The 17,791-nt window shown below is 35.6% G+C and overlaps 2 protein-coding genes and 1 long non-coding RNA gene across 3 annotated transcripts; 1 reads left to right on the top strand and 2 right to left on the bottom strand.

Moving 5' to 3' along the window:
• Nucleotides 1-32: 32 nt before the first annotated feature.
• LOC125675044 (xaa-Arg dipeptidase-like) lies at nt 33-7,876 on the top strand. Its single transcript, XM_048912520.2, has 6 exons — nt 33-612; nt 2,944-3,092; nt 3,302-3,444; nt 3,676-3,830; nt 5,518-5,761; nt 7,366-7,876. The coding sequence occupies exons 1-6, from the start codon at nt 238-240 to the stop codon at nt 7,500-7,502; spliced, it is 1,203 nt and encodes a 400-aa protein (XP_048768477.2). The 5' UTR covers nt 33-237; the 3' UTR covers nt 7,503-7,876.
• Nucleotides 379-1,448, bottom strand: LOC130053369 (uncharacterized). The gene is made up of 2 exons (XR_008801931.1): nt 1,335-1,448; nt 379-790 (listed from the first exon to the last, which is right to left on the bottom strand). It is a non-coding gene; the product is annotated as an uncharacterized LOC130053369 (long non-coding RNA).
• A 372-nt stretch (nt 7,877-8,248) lies between the features above and the next one.
• On the bottom strand, nt 8,249-17,705 carry LOC125675039 (eukaryotic translation initiation factor 5B-like). Its single transcript, XM_048912512.2, has 5 exons — nt 17,090-17,705; nt 13,289-13,427; nt 12,826-12,938; nt 12,588-12,719; nt 8,249-11,394 (listed from the first exon to the last, which is right to left on the bottom strand). Exons 1-5 carry the CDS (start codon nt 17,222-17,224, stop codon nt 10,099-10,101), a joined length of 1,815 nt encoding a protein of 604 aa, XP_048768469.2. The 5' UTR covers nt 17,225-17,705; the 3' UTR covers nt 8,249-10,098.
• Nucleotides 17,706-17,791: the final 86 nt, after the last annotated feature.

The raw sequence follows: 17,791 nt of genomic DNA, 5'->3' as shown, positions 1-17,791 counted from the left end.
TTGGTGTGTAAAAATAAATTTAGGGATAGTAGGTTGTGATATTTATAGGCCTAGATCAATGTAACAATTGGCTATCTATTAATGTTTACATAATGTTTGTAGTAAAATTAGTGGGCCTAATATGCCGGCAAGCTTGATTGTCATTTTGGTAAGCCTCCTAGACCGACAGCCGAGTAAAGCATCAAAAATAAATAAATCGGGATCGGGAGATGCCTGAAAAATACTTTAATAAACAACATGGAGAACTGCAAGAAAACAGCCTGTGACTTCATTGACAAATATGCTAGCGAACTTCAACAGTTGAGCAAAAGCATCTGGGAAACGCCTGAACTGGCGTACAGGGAACGTCATGCGCATGACGTCATCACCGAATTCCTTGATAAACACGAATTCAATGTGGAAAAACGTTACAAACTAGACACAGCTTTTCGTGCTGAGTTTTCAAAATCTGACTCCAGGGAAGGTCCCCGTGTCGCAGTATTGTGCGAATACGATGCTCTTCCAGGAATTGGTCATGCTTGTGGTCACAATCTTATTGCAGAGGTTGGCGTGGCAGCGGGTATTGCCATTAAACATGCTATGAAGTCTTGTGGACAAACGCTAGCAGGACAGGTAACGTCAGATATGTATACATGTATGTATGTCTACCAGTGATACGTTGGTAATGTATAAACAGTTTGATATTTATTTTTCTATGAAAATAAGAAAATAAAAATGGGGCAGGAATTACGGAGTGCCAAATTATTTATTAATATTATTGGGTATCAGGAGAACTCATACCCAGGAGAACCTAGTTAGAATAATCTAACTGTGTCTCGGGACAGGCCCTCACCACAGTTAGAATACCTCCCATATACCCATAATGTAGCAGAAAATTGCGGAATCGCTCCAAAACGATTTTAAACTTATCAAAGAATAAACGCGTACATTTAAAGTTAAATTTATATACAACTAACCTCATTGGTAATTTGTAAGTCCTTAACACTGTAAAAAATCGTATAATGATATTGTAAACTCAACACTTTGAAATGTCACTTTTCTCGATTCGAACTGACTGCCATTTTACCGGAAACTGCCATCGGAACACCCTGCTGCATGCTGTTTTCCAAAAACGAACGCTTACCTAATTTGCAAATAAGAACGGCCCAAGTGGGTCGTTAAGATAACTTTCCAAATGCATATGAGTGATGTGTTACATAATTTTACCGAAACATGCACTGTGTGCAATTTTCATTTTGCTACATTGCAGGTATATAGGACGCATTCTATCGTTAAATCGGGTCCGTAGGACATTATCATTTTAACGATAGAACATTCTATCTAGTAAGGAGAACCCGTACCCAGGAGAACTCGTACCAAGAAATTTGGGTACGCGTTCTCCTGGAGAAGCTGTACCCAGGTACGAGTTCTCCAAGAGAGGTCATACCCATATCAATATCTGATCTGGGTAAGAGTTCTCCTGGAGAAAAACTTTGTCATTTTATCAAATAGAAATGTGGTACGAGTTCTTCTAAAGAAAAAGTCGTCAATTGTATTATAAAAATCTGGGTACGAGTTCTTCAACTGAATAAAAAAAAAAGTAAATACAATGATCATACCTGTTTTGTTTTTCATTTGAATTGCTGTTTGGCTTGAGACGATAATTAGTATAATTATTGCAATTAAACACCAATTTTAAACTTGCGACAATGTATTTTAATTTATAGCGTACCTCTATTCTCTGGCACATAGAAGAAAACTCGTACCCTGATTTATATGACAAAATGATGAAGTTTTTCACCAGGAGAACTTGTACCCAGAATTTTTGTGACAGAAATGACAAAGTTTTTTCTGTAGGAGAACTCGTACCCAGATTTATCAGATAAAATGATTAAGTTTTTTGTTCTCCAAGAGAACTCATACCTAGATTTTCATAACAATTTTTTTATTCTCCAGGAGAACTCGTACCCAGATTTTTATAATACAATTGACAAGTTTTTCTTTAGGAGAACTCGTACCCACATTTCTATTTCATAAAATGACAAAGTTTTTCTCCAGGAGAACTCGTACCCAGATATTAATGGGTACGACTTCTCTTGGAGAACTCGTACCCATATTTCTGGGTACGAGTTCTCCTGGGTACGGGTTCTCCTGGGTACGAGTTCTCCAGAAGTCTATTATTGCATGCATCAATTGAATTAATGATATCATTAATTCAATTGAAGAGAGCAATAATTCAATTATTGTGCACATTAATTCAATTGATGTGTGAGCTCTACAGTTCAGTTGAAGAAAGCAACAATTCAATTATTGTTCTCTTCAATTGAATTGTAGCGTGCATCAATTCAATTGTTGATATCATATCTTCAATTCATTTGAAGAGCATCAATTCAATTTGAGCACTTATCAATTCAGCAGAACGATTAATGCTATCAGCAATTCTCAATGCACACAATAATTCGGAATTGAAGATATCATTAACTATTTGAAGACATCTTTAACTGAATTGTTGCACACATCAAATGAATTGATGACATTTTCAAATATAATAAAGATATCTCCAATTATTTATTTGAGTTTATGTTAATTTGGAGAACTTTCCATATAGCCATCCCCCCTAATTGTATGTGCCTGATTGATGAAACCCAATAATCCAAATAAGGAATATTTTGTCAATGTCGTAATAATACCATGTGCATTCTATTTTGCTGTGACATGTTTATTTTCATTGTGACGTCAGAGATTCAACTGGCAAGATGATACTTCTGTGTTGCTTTACCAACTTGAACATAGAATAAACAACTTTGTTGCAGCATTGTTTTGATTCTACACTGTATGTGTATTTGGTTTCGGGTCAGAAACATGAAGACGGTTGGCCCAAATATCACATTAATACATGTATATTTCTGACAGTATCCATGTGTTTTATACATACAAATCAATTCATTGAACTCCTATTTTCAGTTGTCAGTGATAGGTACCCCAGCAGAGGAGGGGCGCTGTGGGAAACACGATCTGATTGCCGCAGGAGCTTTCACCTCTGTTGATGTTGCCATGATGGCCCATCCTTCACAATACACATTAGCTCGGCCGAAATATACATCTATGATACCGTTAGTAATCTCATAGTTTGTGCAGAATATAACAATTCATGATCGACACTGTTAAATACGGCAAAGATTTTTTAACAAACAATTTTGACATTTCTTACTCTCGAATTTCAGGCTTACTGACTAAGTCATCAAGAAAATGGGATTCATAAACAGACTACAGATCTGTTGTTCATTATTTTACATGGCAAATCTTCAATCCTTCTATTTAGTGTGACGATAAAATTCAGTGGTCAGGCTGCCCATTCAGCCTCCCATCCCTGGGAGGGCCTCAATGCCCTGGATGCAGCAGTCATGTGCTACAACAGTATTTCATGTCTTCGTCAGCAAATGAAACCGGCCTGGAGAATTCATGGTTAATATTCATGTAACAAGCAATATTTTAGGAACTTTGAATGTTATTATATTATTTAGAATTTCCACATACTTCCACAAAAAATATATGTTGTGCGAATTTTAGATTATTAGGTCTCTTAAACAAAGATTAGAGACTTATTGTTTTTGCTCAGTTCTTGTTATTCTTCTGTTGATTAGGTGATGCTATGGGACATTTTCCAAAATAATTTGCCTTAATTTTCTTCCCAAGGAGTAATTCGTAAAGGGGGAGTGGAACCCAACATCATACCTGATGAAACGGAGTTGGAGTTTTTCCTGAGAACACCATCAGAGGCAGAGTTAGAGGTCCTAAAGAAGAAGGTGATTGATTGTATCAATGGAGCCGCTCTCTGTACAGGTTGTGAGGTAAATTCTCAACACTTGACCCATTTTTACTGACACAGAATATATTCAATATCACATTCCAACTTTGCTGGTGGAAGAGGCATTTGTGTTTTTAACTCACCTGAGCTGATTTTTTATCATCTTTTGTCTGTCTGTCTGTCTGTAAACTTTTCACATTTTCAACTTCTTCTCCAGAACCACTGGACCAATTTGAATCAAACTTGGTGCAAATTATCCTTGGGTGAGGGGATTCAAGTTTTTTCGAATGAAGGGCCATGCTCTCTTCAAAGGGTATATCATCACAAAAAAGGCAAAAGTAAGGGTGGTGTCATTTAAAAATCTTCTCAAGAACTACTGGGCATGAAAAGATGAAATTTACATGAATGCTACCTTTAGGGGATCAAAGTTTTCCTTGTGAATATACAGGGAAAATATTCAAAAATCTTTTCAAGAACCACTGGGCCAGAAAAGTTGAAATTTACATGAAACTTTTCTTACATAGTGCAAAAATCATGTCTCTCGGGGGTAGGATGGGGCTACAATTTACATGCTGATAAATAGGGAAAATCTTTTTCGAAAAAACTACTGGGCCAGAAAAGTGGAAATTTTCATGAAGGCTTCCTGATACAGAGTAGATTCAATTTTGTTTTTTATCATGGCTCCCAGGGGTATGGTGGAGCCACAATAGGGAACCCAAGTTTTACATACTGATATATAGGGAAAATCTTTAAAAATATCTCTTAAACTATTTAAGCTAGGGGATTTTCTATATACAGGTACATTCTTTAAGACAAGACCTTTTATGAGATGCAATGGTGTATGATCTTGTGACATTGACCTGGAAATTTGATCTACTTTTGAAAAAAAAAATCTGACCTATTCAATGTGTTCTGAACTATTTAAGATGACCCATTACACTAACATTTTATTTAATGGCTCATTTAAGCACTTTGTGAAGCTTGATTTCATCATCGAAATAGTAATACAAGCTCTCAATTGATTCATATGATTTTTGTTGTGATTTTTCCTAGAATGATAAAAAAGGTGTGTGTGTGTGGGGGGGGGGGGGGGGGGGGTGTATTTACAAATAAGGTATTATAGACTCCAAATTTTGTTGTGATTTGGTGCATCAAAGAATATCAAATAAAACATGCCTAAAAGACTCAGATAGGCATTCTAATTTTTAAGAAAAAAATATTTATGAAAATTGAAAATGTTAGGTATTTGTTAATATTTTTGCTATTCACTGAAATGTTTAAGATTTTATCCATAGATTTAAAATATATTAACAAGTAACGTTTTTGATTTTCATAAATATTTTTTATTATCTAGTTAAGCCATTTAGGCATTTTTATTAGATATTCATACTATGCAGGGATAATCATTAAATATGGGCCAAGCTGACTCAGGTGAGCAATGTGCCCCATTGGCCTCTCATTAGAAGTTCTTAGTGCAGTTCTGATTTACATGTATATCATGAATACATTAGTGTTATGAGATACCAGATATCACAGTATATTATTATAATTCACAGTCTCCTATGCTGTGATATTTCAACATGCCAATATAATTGTAATATAATAATAATAATACCATATTTATATAGCACCCTTTTCATACACTATGTACGCTCAAAGGTGCTAATAGGTTGAAGCATTTGTTTGATTTCTATCACACACTTTTTATACCTATGACATATCACTTGTAGGCCAGCTATACATTTGCTGAGAAACATTACCAGTCTCTGTTGTCTAACAATACGATGGCTGAGCTGTTTGAGGAAAATGGGAGACAACTTGGTATTGAATTTGATCAGCGGGAGGAGATAAGGATCAAGTTTGGTGGTTCTACTGACATGGGCAATGTGTCCCATGTGGTCCCCAGTCTACACCCAAAATTTTACATAGGAACAACTGTCAGTAATCATTCAAAGGGATTCACAACTGCTGCAGGTTAGGTCACGATGGCTCTGGGGCCATAATATTTGACAGAGACAAGCTCATTTTTTCAGTACATATAAAATCCTATAAAATTGAGACTTAGATCAGAAGCTTGTCTCATTTTAATGGCTCTGCAGTTGTTACACTGGTTGAGAGACAGGGGGTATTTTCTGTGTAAGAGTTGGTCTGAAACACAACTTGTTTTCTTTTTAGAATAATATCATGATAATGTAATGTACATGTAATATAGGTCACGTGCATGATCCTGCATTTTCTGAAGTACAGTACAATAAAACTTAGTAGTTAGGCAACCAAAAAAATTTAATATATAGTTTCTCGGGCTCAAAATTTGATGTCAGAGGCAGACAGGTTTTTTTTTTTACTTGGCTGTAGCATGAGTTATCTTTCCTTTTTATGTTGACTGTAGAATGAGTTACCTATCTTTCTCATATATAGAATAAGCAATGGAATTTTTATTTTTACAAAAAAATAGCTTCACATTACTTACTGTTAATTGTGTACTACTCTTTCACACTTGCACGTAAATGAGTATGCATTCAATGATTATTTGATCAAAAAGAAACTTACAATTTTATTAAAACCTTCTGAAAGTTTTACATAAATATCTGTATCACAAGAGTAACCTGATTTTTATATATATAAACAAATATATAAACTGAAAGAAAAAAATCCATGCGGTACCTTTTTAATGGATGCGGTGATGCCCGAGAAACTATTAATTAAATTTTTTTGGCCTAAGCCTACAGCTTTTGGCAACAGATCCATTTTCAGGTCAAACAAAACAACTGTTGTTCTCAGACTGTACATGTGTAGTGTTATACTATTCAGAAACTACCATTACTGAAAAACATGTTAATTTTATGCAAGAGTAATTTTTTCCACATTCAATAGTTTCACTGAAAGTTTATCTTTTCTATGTCTACAAATATGTGAATAGTATTTATAATTTAGCTAGGTTCAGTTCTTTAACAATGAAAACCTTTGTGTAAAATTTCAGTAACTGCATTTACAGTATTGCAAAAAGAATTCTGCCAAGAGCAAATCATGAATACTATATGTACCTTTAGTCTGAATAACTTTAGTTTTCTTTAATTTTTGGTTCAAATTCACCTGCTTTGATTTTGAATGATTTTACTGCAAAAGAGTAATTTGAATCCCTAAATAAAAACAATTCAATATTTTTTATAGCAATATTTGTTGTTGAAAATTTCGTCCATGTAAATATCTACATATATAATTTGTATGAAATATGAAGAATGGCAGATCGATCATTAATGTGCATGTATTGTGGCACTGCGTAATTGAAAAACAAGTATTGTGCAATGATTGAAAATCATTATTTTTACCGCAAACATATCCACAGAATCATGACCTCATGGATTACGCTAAGAATGTAAATGACCGTGCAGACAGCAGTTCGTCTGCAGTACATTTTTCCTTTGTCTGATAGATTTGTTTTAAAATATCTACTTTTGATTGTGGTGGTAGAGTAACAGCAGTTACCTACTAGTACTCCCTGTCCAGACAGGACCCTATAATCTCCTTAAGTCTGTAGGCAGGATTATTTTCTGTAAGCTCAGACTTTTTTTTTTCAGGAGCAGATGTAGCACAGGGTTACAGTCTGGCGGTGGCTAAAGCCCTGGCAATGACAGCGATAGACATATTGTCCAAACCCGAGCTGATTCCTAAAATACAACAGGATTTCCATAAAGACCTACAAAGTGTTTCCTAGAAATTTCTCGGGGAAATGGTACATTGATGCAGCATTATCATTCGATTCTTGTATATTATTCTAGATTTAGAAAAAGTTGAATAAGACTTTGACATACTGTCCTGTTATGCAGATTTGAATTTGAACCTATTGAAGTAATAATCAACTATATCCTATGATCAAAGTATGACTGTCAATGCAACGAAACCCTTCTATTCCAATGATCGAAGTATGATTGCCAATGCAATGAAACCCTTCTCCAATATTGCAATCCCAGTTTCCTTCGGAGACTTCGGTGAAGTTTCAAACTTGAATTTGTTATATGAACTATGTATATTTAGGAGAGTTGATTCTTGTTGATTGTAATTGTTGTTCAATAAAATTGTTTTATTTATTAACTTCTTTGCTGTTCTTTATAAGAAGAGTTCTGTAAATCAATAGGCCTATGGGTAACCATGCTCTCCTTGCTCATTTCTAAACCTTGTCATAACCTTGAGCAGATTCCGTGTTTGGGATCAATTCGAACTAAGAAGTAAATGTCTAGGTTGTTTACATCATTGAGGTATGTTAAAGGGAGCTGGGGATATTTTGTATAATCAGCCATTTATCCTGAGACTAAGTCCTGTCCACATAGGTAACCTTTGGATATTGCTTATCAATTTAACAATATGCACCATTGTGGATCTTAAGTTTTCAAAACATTTTTCTTTTCTATACTCCTATTCCCTGGAGTCATGATTTAAATAAACTTGAATCTATACTTCAGGGAGATGCTAATAAGACAATGTGTACCCTAGTGAAGATTCTTTAATTAAAAGATCTAAATTTACATGATTTGACAGTTTTTGTTTTATCCATTATATTGTCAATAATCACTCCTAGGCGTGGATTTCAATTTTGTAGTGTATGATACGAGTAGTAGAGACCTTGAACTAATTCAAATGTAAATTCATTGATTTGGTTAATATCTTTTTGTAAACAGAGCATTAAAAAACATGTATGAATGCCTTTGAACTTTCAAATTCCATATGATTTTTTTTTTTCGTATAGTAACTGTAAAAGCTTCATTATTTGTCTCCAGTCTTAAACTTTTTCATACGTATTTTGTAAGTGCTATTTATTTCATGCAATGCTTGTTTATGTTGTGTTGACACCAACAGACAATTTATCTAGTTTAGTAAATTTTAAGTGCAAAAAGGTCAAGTTTAACACTGTAGCTCAATATCAAGCACACTTCCCAAAAAATTGACAATATACCACAAAACTCAGGAGCGAACCTCTTTAAGGGAAATAAATCTTGAGTCGAAAAATATCAAGGGCGATAGAAAAAAAGATTACCCTTTGATCTAATTTTGTAGAAGTGCTATACTTCTCTTCAATGAATAATTATTGTGTGGCGATCAGACGGGTTCGATCGCTGGTGGCCAAATAGCTCAAGTTAGTAGAGTATCTGACTAGAGATTCAGGAGACCCAGGTTCAAATCTCGGTCTGCTCCATTGCATTTTCTTCCTATTACATTTGGTGCCGTTGACCAGTCCCTGGAACTGACAGGTGAAGATGCCTGCCATGGGATAAAGGTCTGGGGTTGATGTCTTCAATGTGTGAAGACTTAAGAAGGAATGACGGTCAGACGTGTTCTAACGCTGAAGGCCAAATAGCTCGGTAGAGCAGCTGACTAGAGATTTTGGAGGACCCTGGTTCGAATCCCAGTCTGATCCGTTGCATTTTCTCCCTTATTTACTTGACCATTGTTTCCATATAAACAAAAGAAATTATGTCAAAAGTACAATAAATGGTTGTATTGGAAACTGTAATTGTTGCAAGATTTTAGGTAATGTAAGCAAATATTGATGGTATACTTTTAAAATTGATATAATTATATGGTTTTCATTCAATATGATTCTTCCATCGATAAAGAGGTGGCGATAACGAGGATACTTAAACATTGTGCGATGAAATGGAATATGTAAAAATCAGATAGAATTATAGATCATACTGAACTTGTTTACTGCCGTTGAAAATTAGCCTTTGCCCATATCACAAAATCCGTGCAGCAACCGGAAGGAATCTAATACGGCGTATGACACTGTTGGATTTAGCTAATATAGTTTATTCAATATAACCCAGCACAATGAGATGAATATCCACACCCTTCCCTACAAAAAACCCTTTATAATTATGGAATGTGGATGCAATATGCTATGCACCATTGAAAGTTTTCACCTCCATACATTTTGAATATGACACTGCTGATAATTTGTCCAACATTGAAATTTTCGCGATGATAGCTGTCTATTCAGAGTCTGAACGGTGCAATGCTGCGTTTGCAGTGAGGGGTCATTTTCTTTGGAGTGTTCTTTTATCAAAAAATTTAAAATTGAAATGTATTTGGTGTCTATAGTGGCAACTGACTCAAATGGACTTAGAGAGGCAGCAACTGACTGATGCTTTTTTTTCTAATTCATTGATTAGAGTGGCGAGTGTGAATATGTAGAAGTGCAATCGTTATCTAACTTTAAACAGTTCATGTGGGTGCATATTGACATAGATATACGATTCTTTATAAACACCCAATCTCATTTGAAATCGAGATACATGCACCATTCCCAAAAATCTCTATTCTGGAAGGTAATTAACCGTTTGAAATATAGATGGTAATTTCCCGAATTGCGTTCGATTTGCTAGAAGTGTCGTTAATTTCTCTAGCTCGTCATTGTCATTGCTATTCTCGAGAATTTTGGTAAGATCTGCAGATGACCTCAACAGTCCATGTCTCTTCATGTCCGACTCCATGATGTCTGGCAAGATCAACGAGTTCGTGGAATTTCTATCATGTTCGACATCGAGACGGACTACACGTTGTGGCGTTCTCTGAAAAGCCAGGTGTTCTTCAAAGTATGCATCTTTTGAGTGCCTACTACTTGTGGTTGGTGTTGACACACCTGCCGTCTGAATGTCGCTTGTATAATTCTTTGAAGCGATGTCGTCAGAGAAATCCGTGGCTCTGACATCACTTCCGTCTTCAAACGTTTTCTGCTGGTCTTCAGCGATGCCATCGTTAGTCTCCCTACCTGTGGTAATGGCAAGATGAGGACTGAATTCTCTCTCATTTGTTGGCAGGTAGTCGTCTATGTTCTCGTAAGCTTCATCCATTTCATAGGTGGACTCTGGCGATGATAGAGAGGACTCTGACTTTGAACTTGTTTGAAGAACAGGCGTCTCGGACAAGCTCGGAGATTTTTGCTTCAAAGATGTATTTTCGTCTATTAACTCGGAGATCTGACTGTCTTTCCAGTGTAACTTCTTCTGCAAGTGTTCAATTTCCGCGCGAACTGTGGCTGCCATATTGCGCAGCAGTTTTAGGTCTGTCACTGGGGTAGATGATTGGAACTTTGAAGATCCTCTTACAGCTGCCCTCAGTCTCTCGAGCTCTTTGAACAGACCCGCCTTATCCTTGTCTTCCTTCGATAAATATCTGCGAATTGTACTCAACAAAGGTTCCTTTCTCTTGGGGGTTGTTTTCAGCAGTTGGAGGATATTCTCCCTTTCATCATCCACTTCTTTTACTGTCTCCTTGTTCTCACGAACCCTTTCTATGACTAGTTTTACGTTTCTTTCAAGAACCGTCAGTTTAACATTATCGACCTCCTCAACGGAAGGATTATCACATTCTCCCAAAAATCCCTTCAGCATCAAATTAATCGACCTAATTTTTGCATTGAAGTTTGAAAAACGGTCTTTCAGTTTGATAAGTGAATTGCTATTGGCTGCATTGAATTTAGCTTGAACAAAGAGTTCGTCTTTATAGGCTTTCTTTCTTTGGATTTCCTCTCTGTTCATCATGTCAACCTCGATTTCTCGTCTTCGCAGCTCTTCGTTTAACTTCTTAACCTCATCGGCAATTTGACGAACCTGTAAATAGAGCATGATACATATATATGAATATGGAGCGTCAATTGAAATTGAAAATATCTTTATCTATTTGAAGATATCATCTATTCATTTGATGCGCTCAACATTTCTATCAAAAGATCGATATCTCTTCAAATAATTAACGATATCTTCAAATCTAAATGAATGCGCGTATTAGTGTTGATAGCATTAATTATTCTGCTGAATTGATGCGCGCTATAATTGAGTTGCTGCTTTCTTCAAATGAATTGATGATACCAACAATTGAATTGATGCGCGTTATAATTCTAATGCATGCAATCATTATTGCCATCTTCAATTGAATTAATTGCATCATTAATTCGACTGATGCTCGCAACATTTCTTTGAGAGAGAGAGAGAGAGAGAGAGAGAGAGAGAGAGAGAGAGAGAGCACAATTATTTAATAAGAAATATCTTCAATTCAACATATCCACAATATTGAATTAATGATCTCTATAATTGAAATGTTGCTCTCTTTAAAAGAACTGATGCGCGCATTAATTCCCTATGCAAATCGATGTAAATAATTAAAGATATCTTCCATTCAATGAAAGAGATCATCATATCATTTATACCAGCCCCAAATTCAAATTTTGCGAGCAATAATTTCCCATATTGATACGCGAATTAATTTAATTCGCGCAATATTTCAATTCATGCGCGCATAGTTTCGATTATTGCAAGTGCACAATAAATGAATCGATGCGCACATGAAATCAATTATTGCGAGCAATAATTCAATTGATGCGCGCTTCAATTCAAATGATGAGAGCAATAATTGATTCGATGCGAGCATCAATTTAATTATTGCGGGCAATAATTGGACTAATGATATCTTCAAATAATTAATTATATCATCAATTATAGGCGGTTGTGTTAATTTGGCGCTCCATACATGAGAAGGTTATGTTCACTAAATGCAGAAAGTTTCTTGTATATCCTGCTTTTTCATATAATTACTAAAATCAGTTTTATCTTGGTAACTTTATTTTGGCATTAATTCATTCGCAGTGCATGATGTCTTGACGCAAAAATTAGGTTCTTATTTTGCGTTCTCGTGACAAAATTGAACGTTCGAGAAAAGGTCTCTCATAAATTCAATAATTCACGATCATGGAAAAAAGTACATGTACATGTATCACGAAATCTAAGTCTAAGTGATTCATACGTGCCTGTTTTCGTTTGTTTTCAAGTTTAAAACGTAAAATCTTCTCGGTCTCAAAGCTAGCCCTTCGAGTCTCCAGAAGTTCTGTTCTTTCCTCCGAGTGTCGTACCCACGTGTTCAACAGCGATTTCTCCTTCACCTTTTGGATAAAAGGTTGAAAAGAAAGAAGTTACTTCATGGAGTTTTGTTCAGTGAAGAGTTTTCGACACAGGTATATTACAGAAATATCTATATTCTCGATCTACCTTCGATTCAATTGTTTTAATGAATTTTATCTTCGTTTCGTCTGGAACTTTATTGAACATGGAAGGATATTTTCCAAACACATCTTCTGGCTTGAGAACTTTGATGTCGGCTTCTGAAATGTGGAAAATGGTTTTGAAAACTGCAATGAGATCAATTTTGTTTTTTAATGAATGCAAATTTCATGGATATTTTGTCAATCTAATCGTAATTTTGATTTATCGTTTCAACTGAAAGACGCTACTGATAAATTTTGTATCCTTTTTTCATCTGTACAACAGTATCCAGTTTACTGAACATAGGGACGTCATTTAGTGGCATTTCTTGTCATTTCGGGTTTTCATAGCCATGTTCGTGTTCGAATCACATGCTTGTAAGAACCTTCTGCGTGATTTGTCAGCAACTTTGATTTTACGATAGATAAAGGTATTGCAATATTATTCTAGCATTATACATACGCATTACCTTCTTCATATAGGTGGTCTGCTAATAGACAATGACCCGTCAAATGTAGAACGTGACGCAACTTCCGGAATGAATCACATCCCCTCAGAACCAATAGCTCTAGCAATTTAGAATTTCTATTTTCTCTCGTCGACTCGTTCTACAAAAGGGAAAAAAAGATTACTTGAAATTATTATTTATCTGGATCTTCAGGGCAACATTTGGATGCGTGACGGAAATTGGTTTCAAATGGATTTACACTCGACATCTTCCGTAAATACGTTTACTACACAGAAGATTGGTAACTCCCCTCTACGAACTTTTGAGGCTCATTTATTAGATATTCATTGGGTGATTTGCTTTTTGACGTTTACCTTTATTTTATCAAATTAATTAGGAATCTAGAGGACAAAGATTGACAAACTGTGGACAAAATTATTCCGTGTTACATTAGCATTAACATTAAAACTGAGTATTATTTTTGATGCGGTTTCAGTGTCCGTATCATTGATTCTGCTTTGATTTTTTCCCCTGAATGATTGTTGGATAATCTGGTGCCAAAAGCTGTTGACCAAGTCTACTCTTGTGTCAAACTGTCAATTAGGATGATAAATCTCTACAATTTTTTTTCTTTTTCGTTTTCATGGTACATCTGCTTACCAATACTAATATTTATCATTACTATGCATGCGTTTCTCGCCGTAAATGAATTTTGCAATTGGATATAAGGTGAATCTGACCCACAGGCTAATTGCACTGGAGTTAATGGCGTATAGTTTGATCCGTGCGATGCTTGTTTCCTGTGATATTCAAATGTGCCCTCGAAAAACAATTACTGGAATGTGCGATTTAAAAAGATGATTCCAATTTTAGCATACTGATTCTAATTTTAGTAGTTGCAGATAGGCGGTCTGTGAAATTCCATCAAATGTTCTTAAAGTCCATTAAAAGTCACTGGATGTTTTATATTGCTATATGGTTTAAATCCAATATGTCTGATATTATATTTATTCGAGTTGGTGAAATAAAATCAATTACGTGTGTTTGTCGTATACAGTTAAAACTATTTAATCTGACACCTGTACAATCCAATTCATTGTATATTCCAACCCTAGATTTGATTCCCAATTTTCTTTTTTCTATGAACTTATACTGTGCACTCCGACAACCTATAAAATACGACAAGTTCAGCATCCTGTTTGTCTGTATGGACTATGGAGTGCCAAATAAATTAATCTGATTGATTAATTTTATATTGTTTAACGTCCCACTGACTCGAGAATTTGATGATATCATCAATTCATTTGATGCGCGCAACAATTCAATTCAAGATATCTTCAAACAATTAATGATATCTTCAATTTTGAATTTATGCGCGCATTAAATGAATTGGTGATATCATTAATCATTCTGCTGAATTGATGAGGGCTATAATTGAGTTGTTGCGCGCATCAAATGAATTGAGGATATCAGTTCAATATTGAATTGATGCGCGCTACAATTCAATTGAAAAGAGCTATAATTTAACTAATGCGCGCATCAACACAAGTAATGCGCGCAATAATTAAATTATTACTCTCTTCAATTTAATTAATGATATCTTCAATTGAATAAAAGAGATCATCAAATCATTTATACCGAGTTCTAAATCCAATTTTGGGAGCAATAATTACACCAAATTGATGCGCGCAATAATTGAATTGATGCTCTCTTCAAGTGAACGAATAAGAACAAAATTGATTTGATGCGCGCATCAATTTAATTATTGCGCGCAATAATTGAATTGGTGATATCTTCAAATAATTAAAGATATCTTCAATTATTTGAGTATATGTTACTAGTAATTTGGAGTCAGATTAGAAGGTTTCACTGTCTTTCAAAAAATAAGAATGGTTCGTGTGCATGCGACACCCCTCCCTATAAAAACCTGGTTAGTGTGTTAATATGAGAGTGCAAGTTTAACCTGGGGATCCGGGTTAGAATAGGTCCTCGGTACCCCTTCATTGTCGTAAGAGGCGACTAAATGGGGCGGTCCTTCGAATGAGACCGCAAAAACAGAGACCCCGTGTCACAACAGGTGTGGCACGATAAAGATCCCTCCCTATTCAAAGGCCGTAAGCGCCGAGCATAGGCCTAAATTTTGTAGCCCTTCACCGGCAATGGTGACGTCTCCATATGAGTGAAAAATTCTCGAGAGGGACGTTAAACAATATTCAATCAATCAACCTGACAGGCATGGAGGTGGGAAAATAGATGAACATATTCTGCGCAAAACGGGGTTGATTCCTGAAAACGTCTTCGAGTGGGTCGATCTCCGAAAGACTATACAACTCACATCTCACATGAAAATGCATGTATCTGTATTGTGGCGAAATTAACATAAAAAGATGCAAAAATTCAATTGCACAGCAAAAATATTTTCAGCCCTCTTGGATCCATGCGAAACCATTCGCGAATTCAAAGTATAAGCGAGCATCCCAGATTCAGAATTCAAAATCGTGAATTTGGTTTTGTTGCAATCCAGCACATCAAAAATCTTGAAAATGGATTTCTCGACAATTATATACGAATTAAAGTTGTCGCTAACGAATGGTGGTCTACAAATTTCATAAGATTTGAAAGAATTCAACCTATTGTCCGAGACTAGCGACAAGTATCACAAAACCAATCTGGCCAGGATTTCTCGAAATAGACTTCAGACAGAACTGGACTTGATAAGTTTGAGATTTAAAAAAAAAAAAAAATTGGAGAAATTCAGGACTGGACATTTGTCCAGGCGAGCTAAAGTCCATCTCATACTAGTTTAAATACCATTCAGGTCTGACATCATTATAAAATGCAAAATATCCAGCCACCCTGGAATAATCAAAACTACATGAACATTCCAAATCAGTTAAAAGGTAGGCGGGGATTTAGGTTTGTTCAAATATTTACATCATGCATAATAGAGAAATAATCATTTACTCAAGTATTTGAAATCGGGCTCTTCCCGTTCCATCTCTCTCGAAAGTGCAGCAATGCCCGTCTCCTCCAGGGGAGACCACTGTTTACCTGTGATTTATATCCCTTATGACGTATATTTACCTAAGTATTACGTGTCTATCGTTAGTAAATATTTCTCATTTGGATTCTCTTTATAGAGAGGAGGAGTCCGATATCCAGTGTTTATAGCTTTTGTTTAATGGTGGGCATTTGGATTCTCTTTATAGAGAGGAGGAGTCCGATATCCAGTGTTTATAGCTTTTGTTTAATGGTGGGCATTTGGATTCTCTTTATAGAGAGGAGGAGTCCGATATCCAGTGTTTATAGCTTTTGTTTAATGGTGGGCTTTTGTAAGGATAAACAAGACAAATGTTTCTTCATCAATTAAAAGACTTCAAATCATTATATGTACATCCGTATACATCAGTACAGTAAAAAAAAAAAAATAAATTAAAAAATAACCAATTTCATTAACAATATGTCAATTTAAGAATTGTGCTGCAAAACCGGTAAAAACTTTAGAACGTCAGAAAAAAGGTCTACGATTTAGTTTTATTTTCCAAATGTCTTTCAATGGGTTTCCTCTTTATTCTAGAACAAAATACACATACCAACACAACCATTCATATATACACTATACCACTAAATACTGAACGTTTTCTATTCATATAAAAGTATACCGTGTACACACATATGCATACCAGTATATATATTGTGATTTAATCAAATTAAGATGGATTACATGTACCAATCTCCATTGAAATTCTCCGAATCCAATGTAACATTATCAAACAACCAGAAGTTTAAAATTTCGGAAGTTGCTAGATTTCAGTCACATACCTTGACGTCTTTGATCATCGTTTCAGGCAGAACATGATAATTCCTCAAACAATCAAAGAACTCGTCTGTCAGAATGATGTTCTGGACAAGCAGACGGTGGTTCCTCCGGACGATCTCTCTCTCCCGTTCATCCATAGCAGTCGTCTGCTGGCCTACTCAGTCCCGTCACCCGTCACATAATTCTCCGGCCCATCATAAACCTATTGTGTGGGGATTTAATTAGGGTCATCGATGATATATGTTGATCCTCTTCAAAATTCTTAAACCAAATTTTCTGTCATAAAACGCTTTTAAGATTATAATAACAGCCTGCAACCGATTGTAGTGTTTGGGGTCATGATCCTCAGCAATTGTTCAATATCTTCTTTAGTTAACAATTTATTGCGACACAAGAATGGAAATCTGCGCTTCCTTACAAGTTTGCGTGACGGTTGCTTAATGCTTGCGCTATTAATTTGTCTCCAGTGAGCTGGGGTTACCGTGCAGAAATTCTCCAACTACAGACTTCAAAAAGGTCCCATCGCAAGAAAAGGAAGCAATTCCTTCTGTGATATTCGCAGAAGACACCGAAGCGACAAAAATCGACCTCTTTTCTCAGTGACACAACTAAGTGATTAATACTGGGCTCCGTAGCTGCCTTTTTCTTTCTTGAATGGATCGATTGTAAAATTGTACCTGTTAAACGCTTCTCCCGCCAGCCAA

The sequence above is a fragment of the Ostrea edulis genome, chromosome 3, assembly GCF_947568905.1.
Source record: "Ostrea edulis chromosome 3, xbOstEdul1.1, whole genome shotgun sequence".
In the NCBI taxonomy this organism is placed as follows: domain Eukaryota; kingdom Metazoa; phylum Mollusca; class Bivalvia; order Ostreida; family Ostreidae; genus Ostrea; species Ostrea edulis.
The sequence above is the reverse complement of the archived record's forward strand: the minus strand, read 5'-3'. Positions and strand labels throughout refer to the sequence as shown.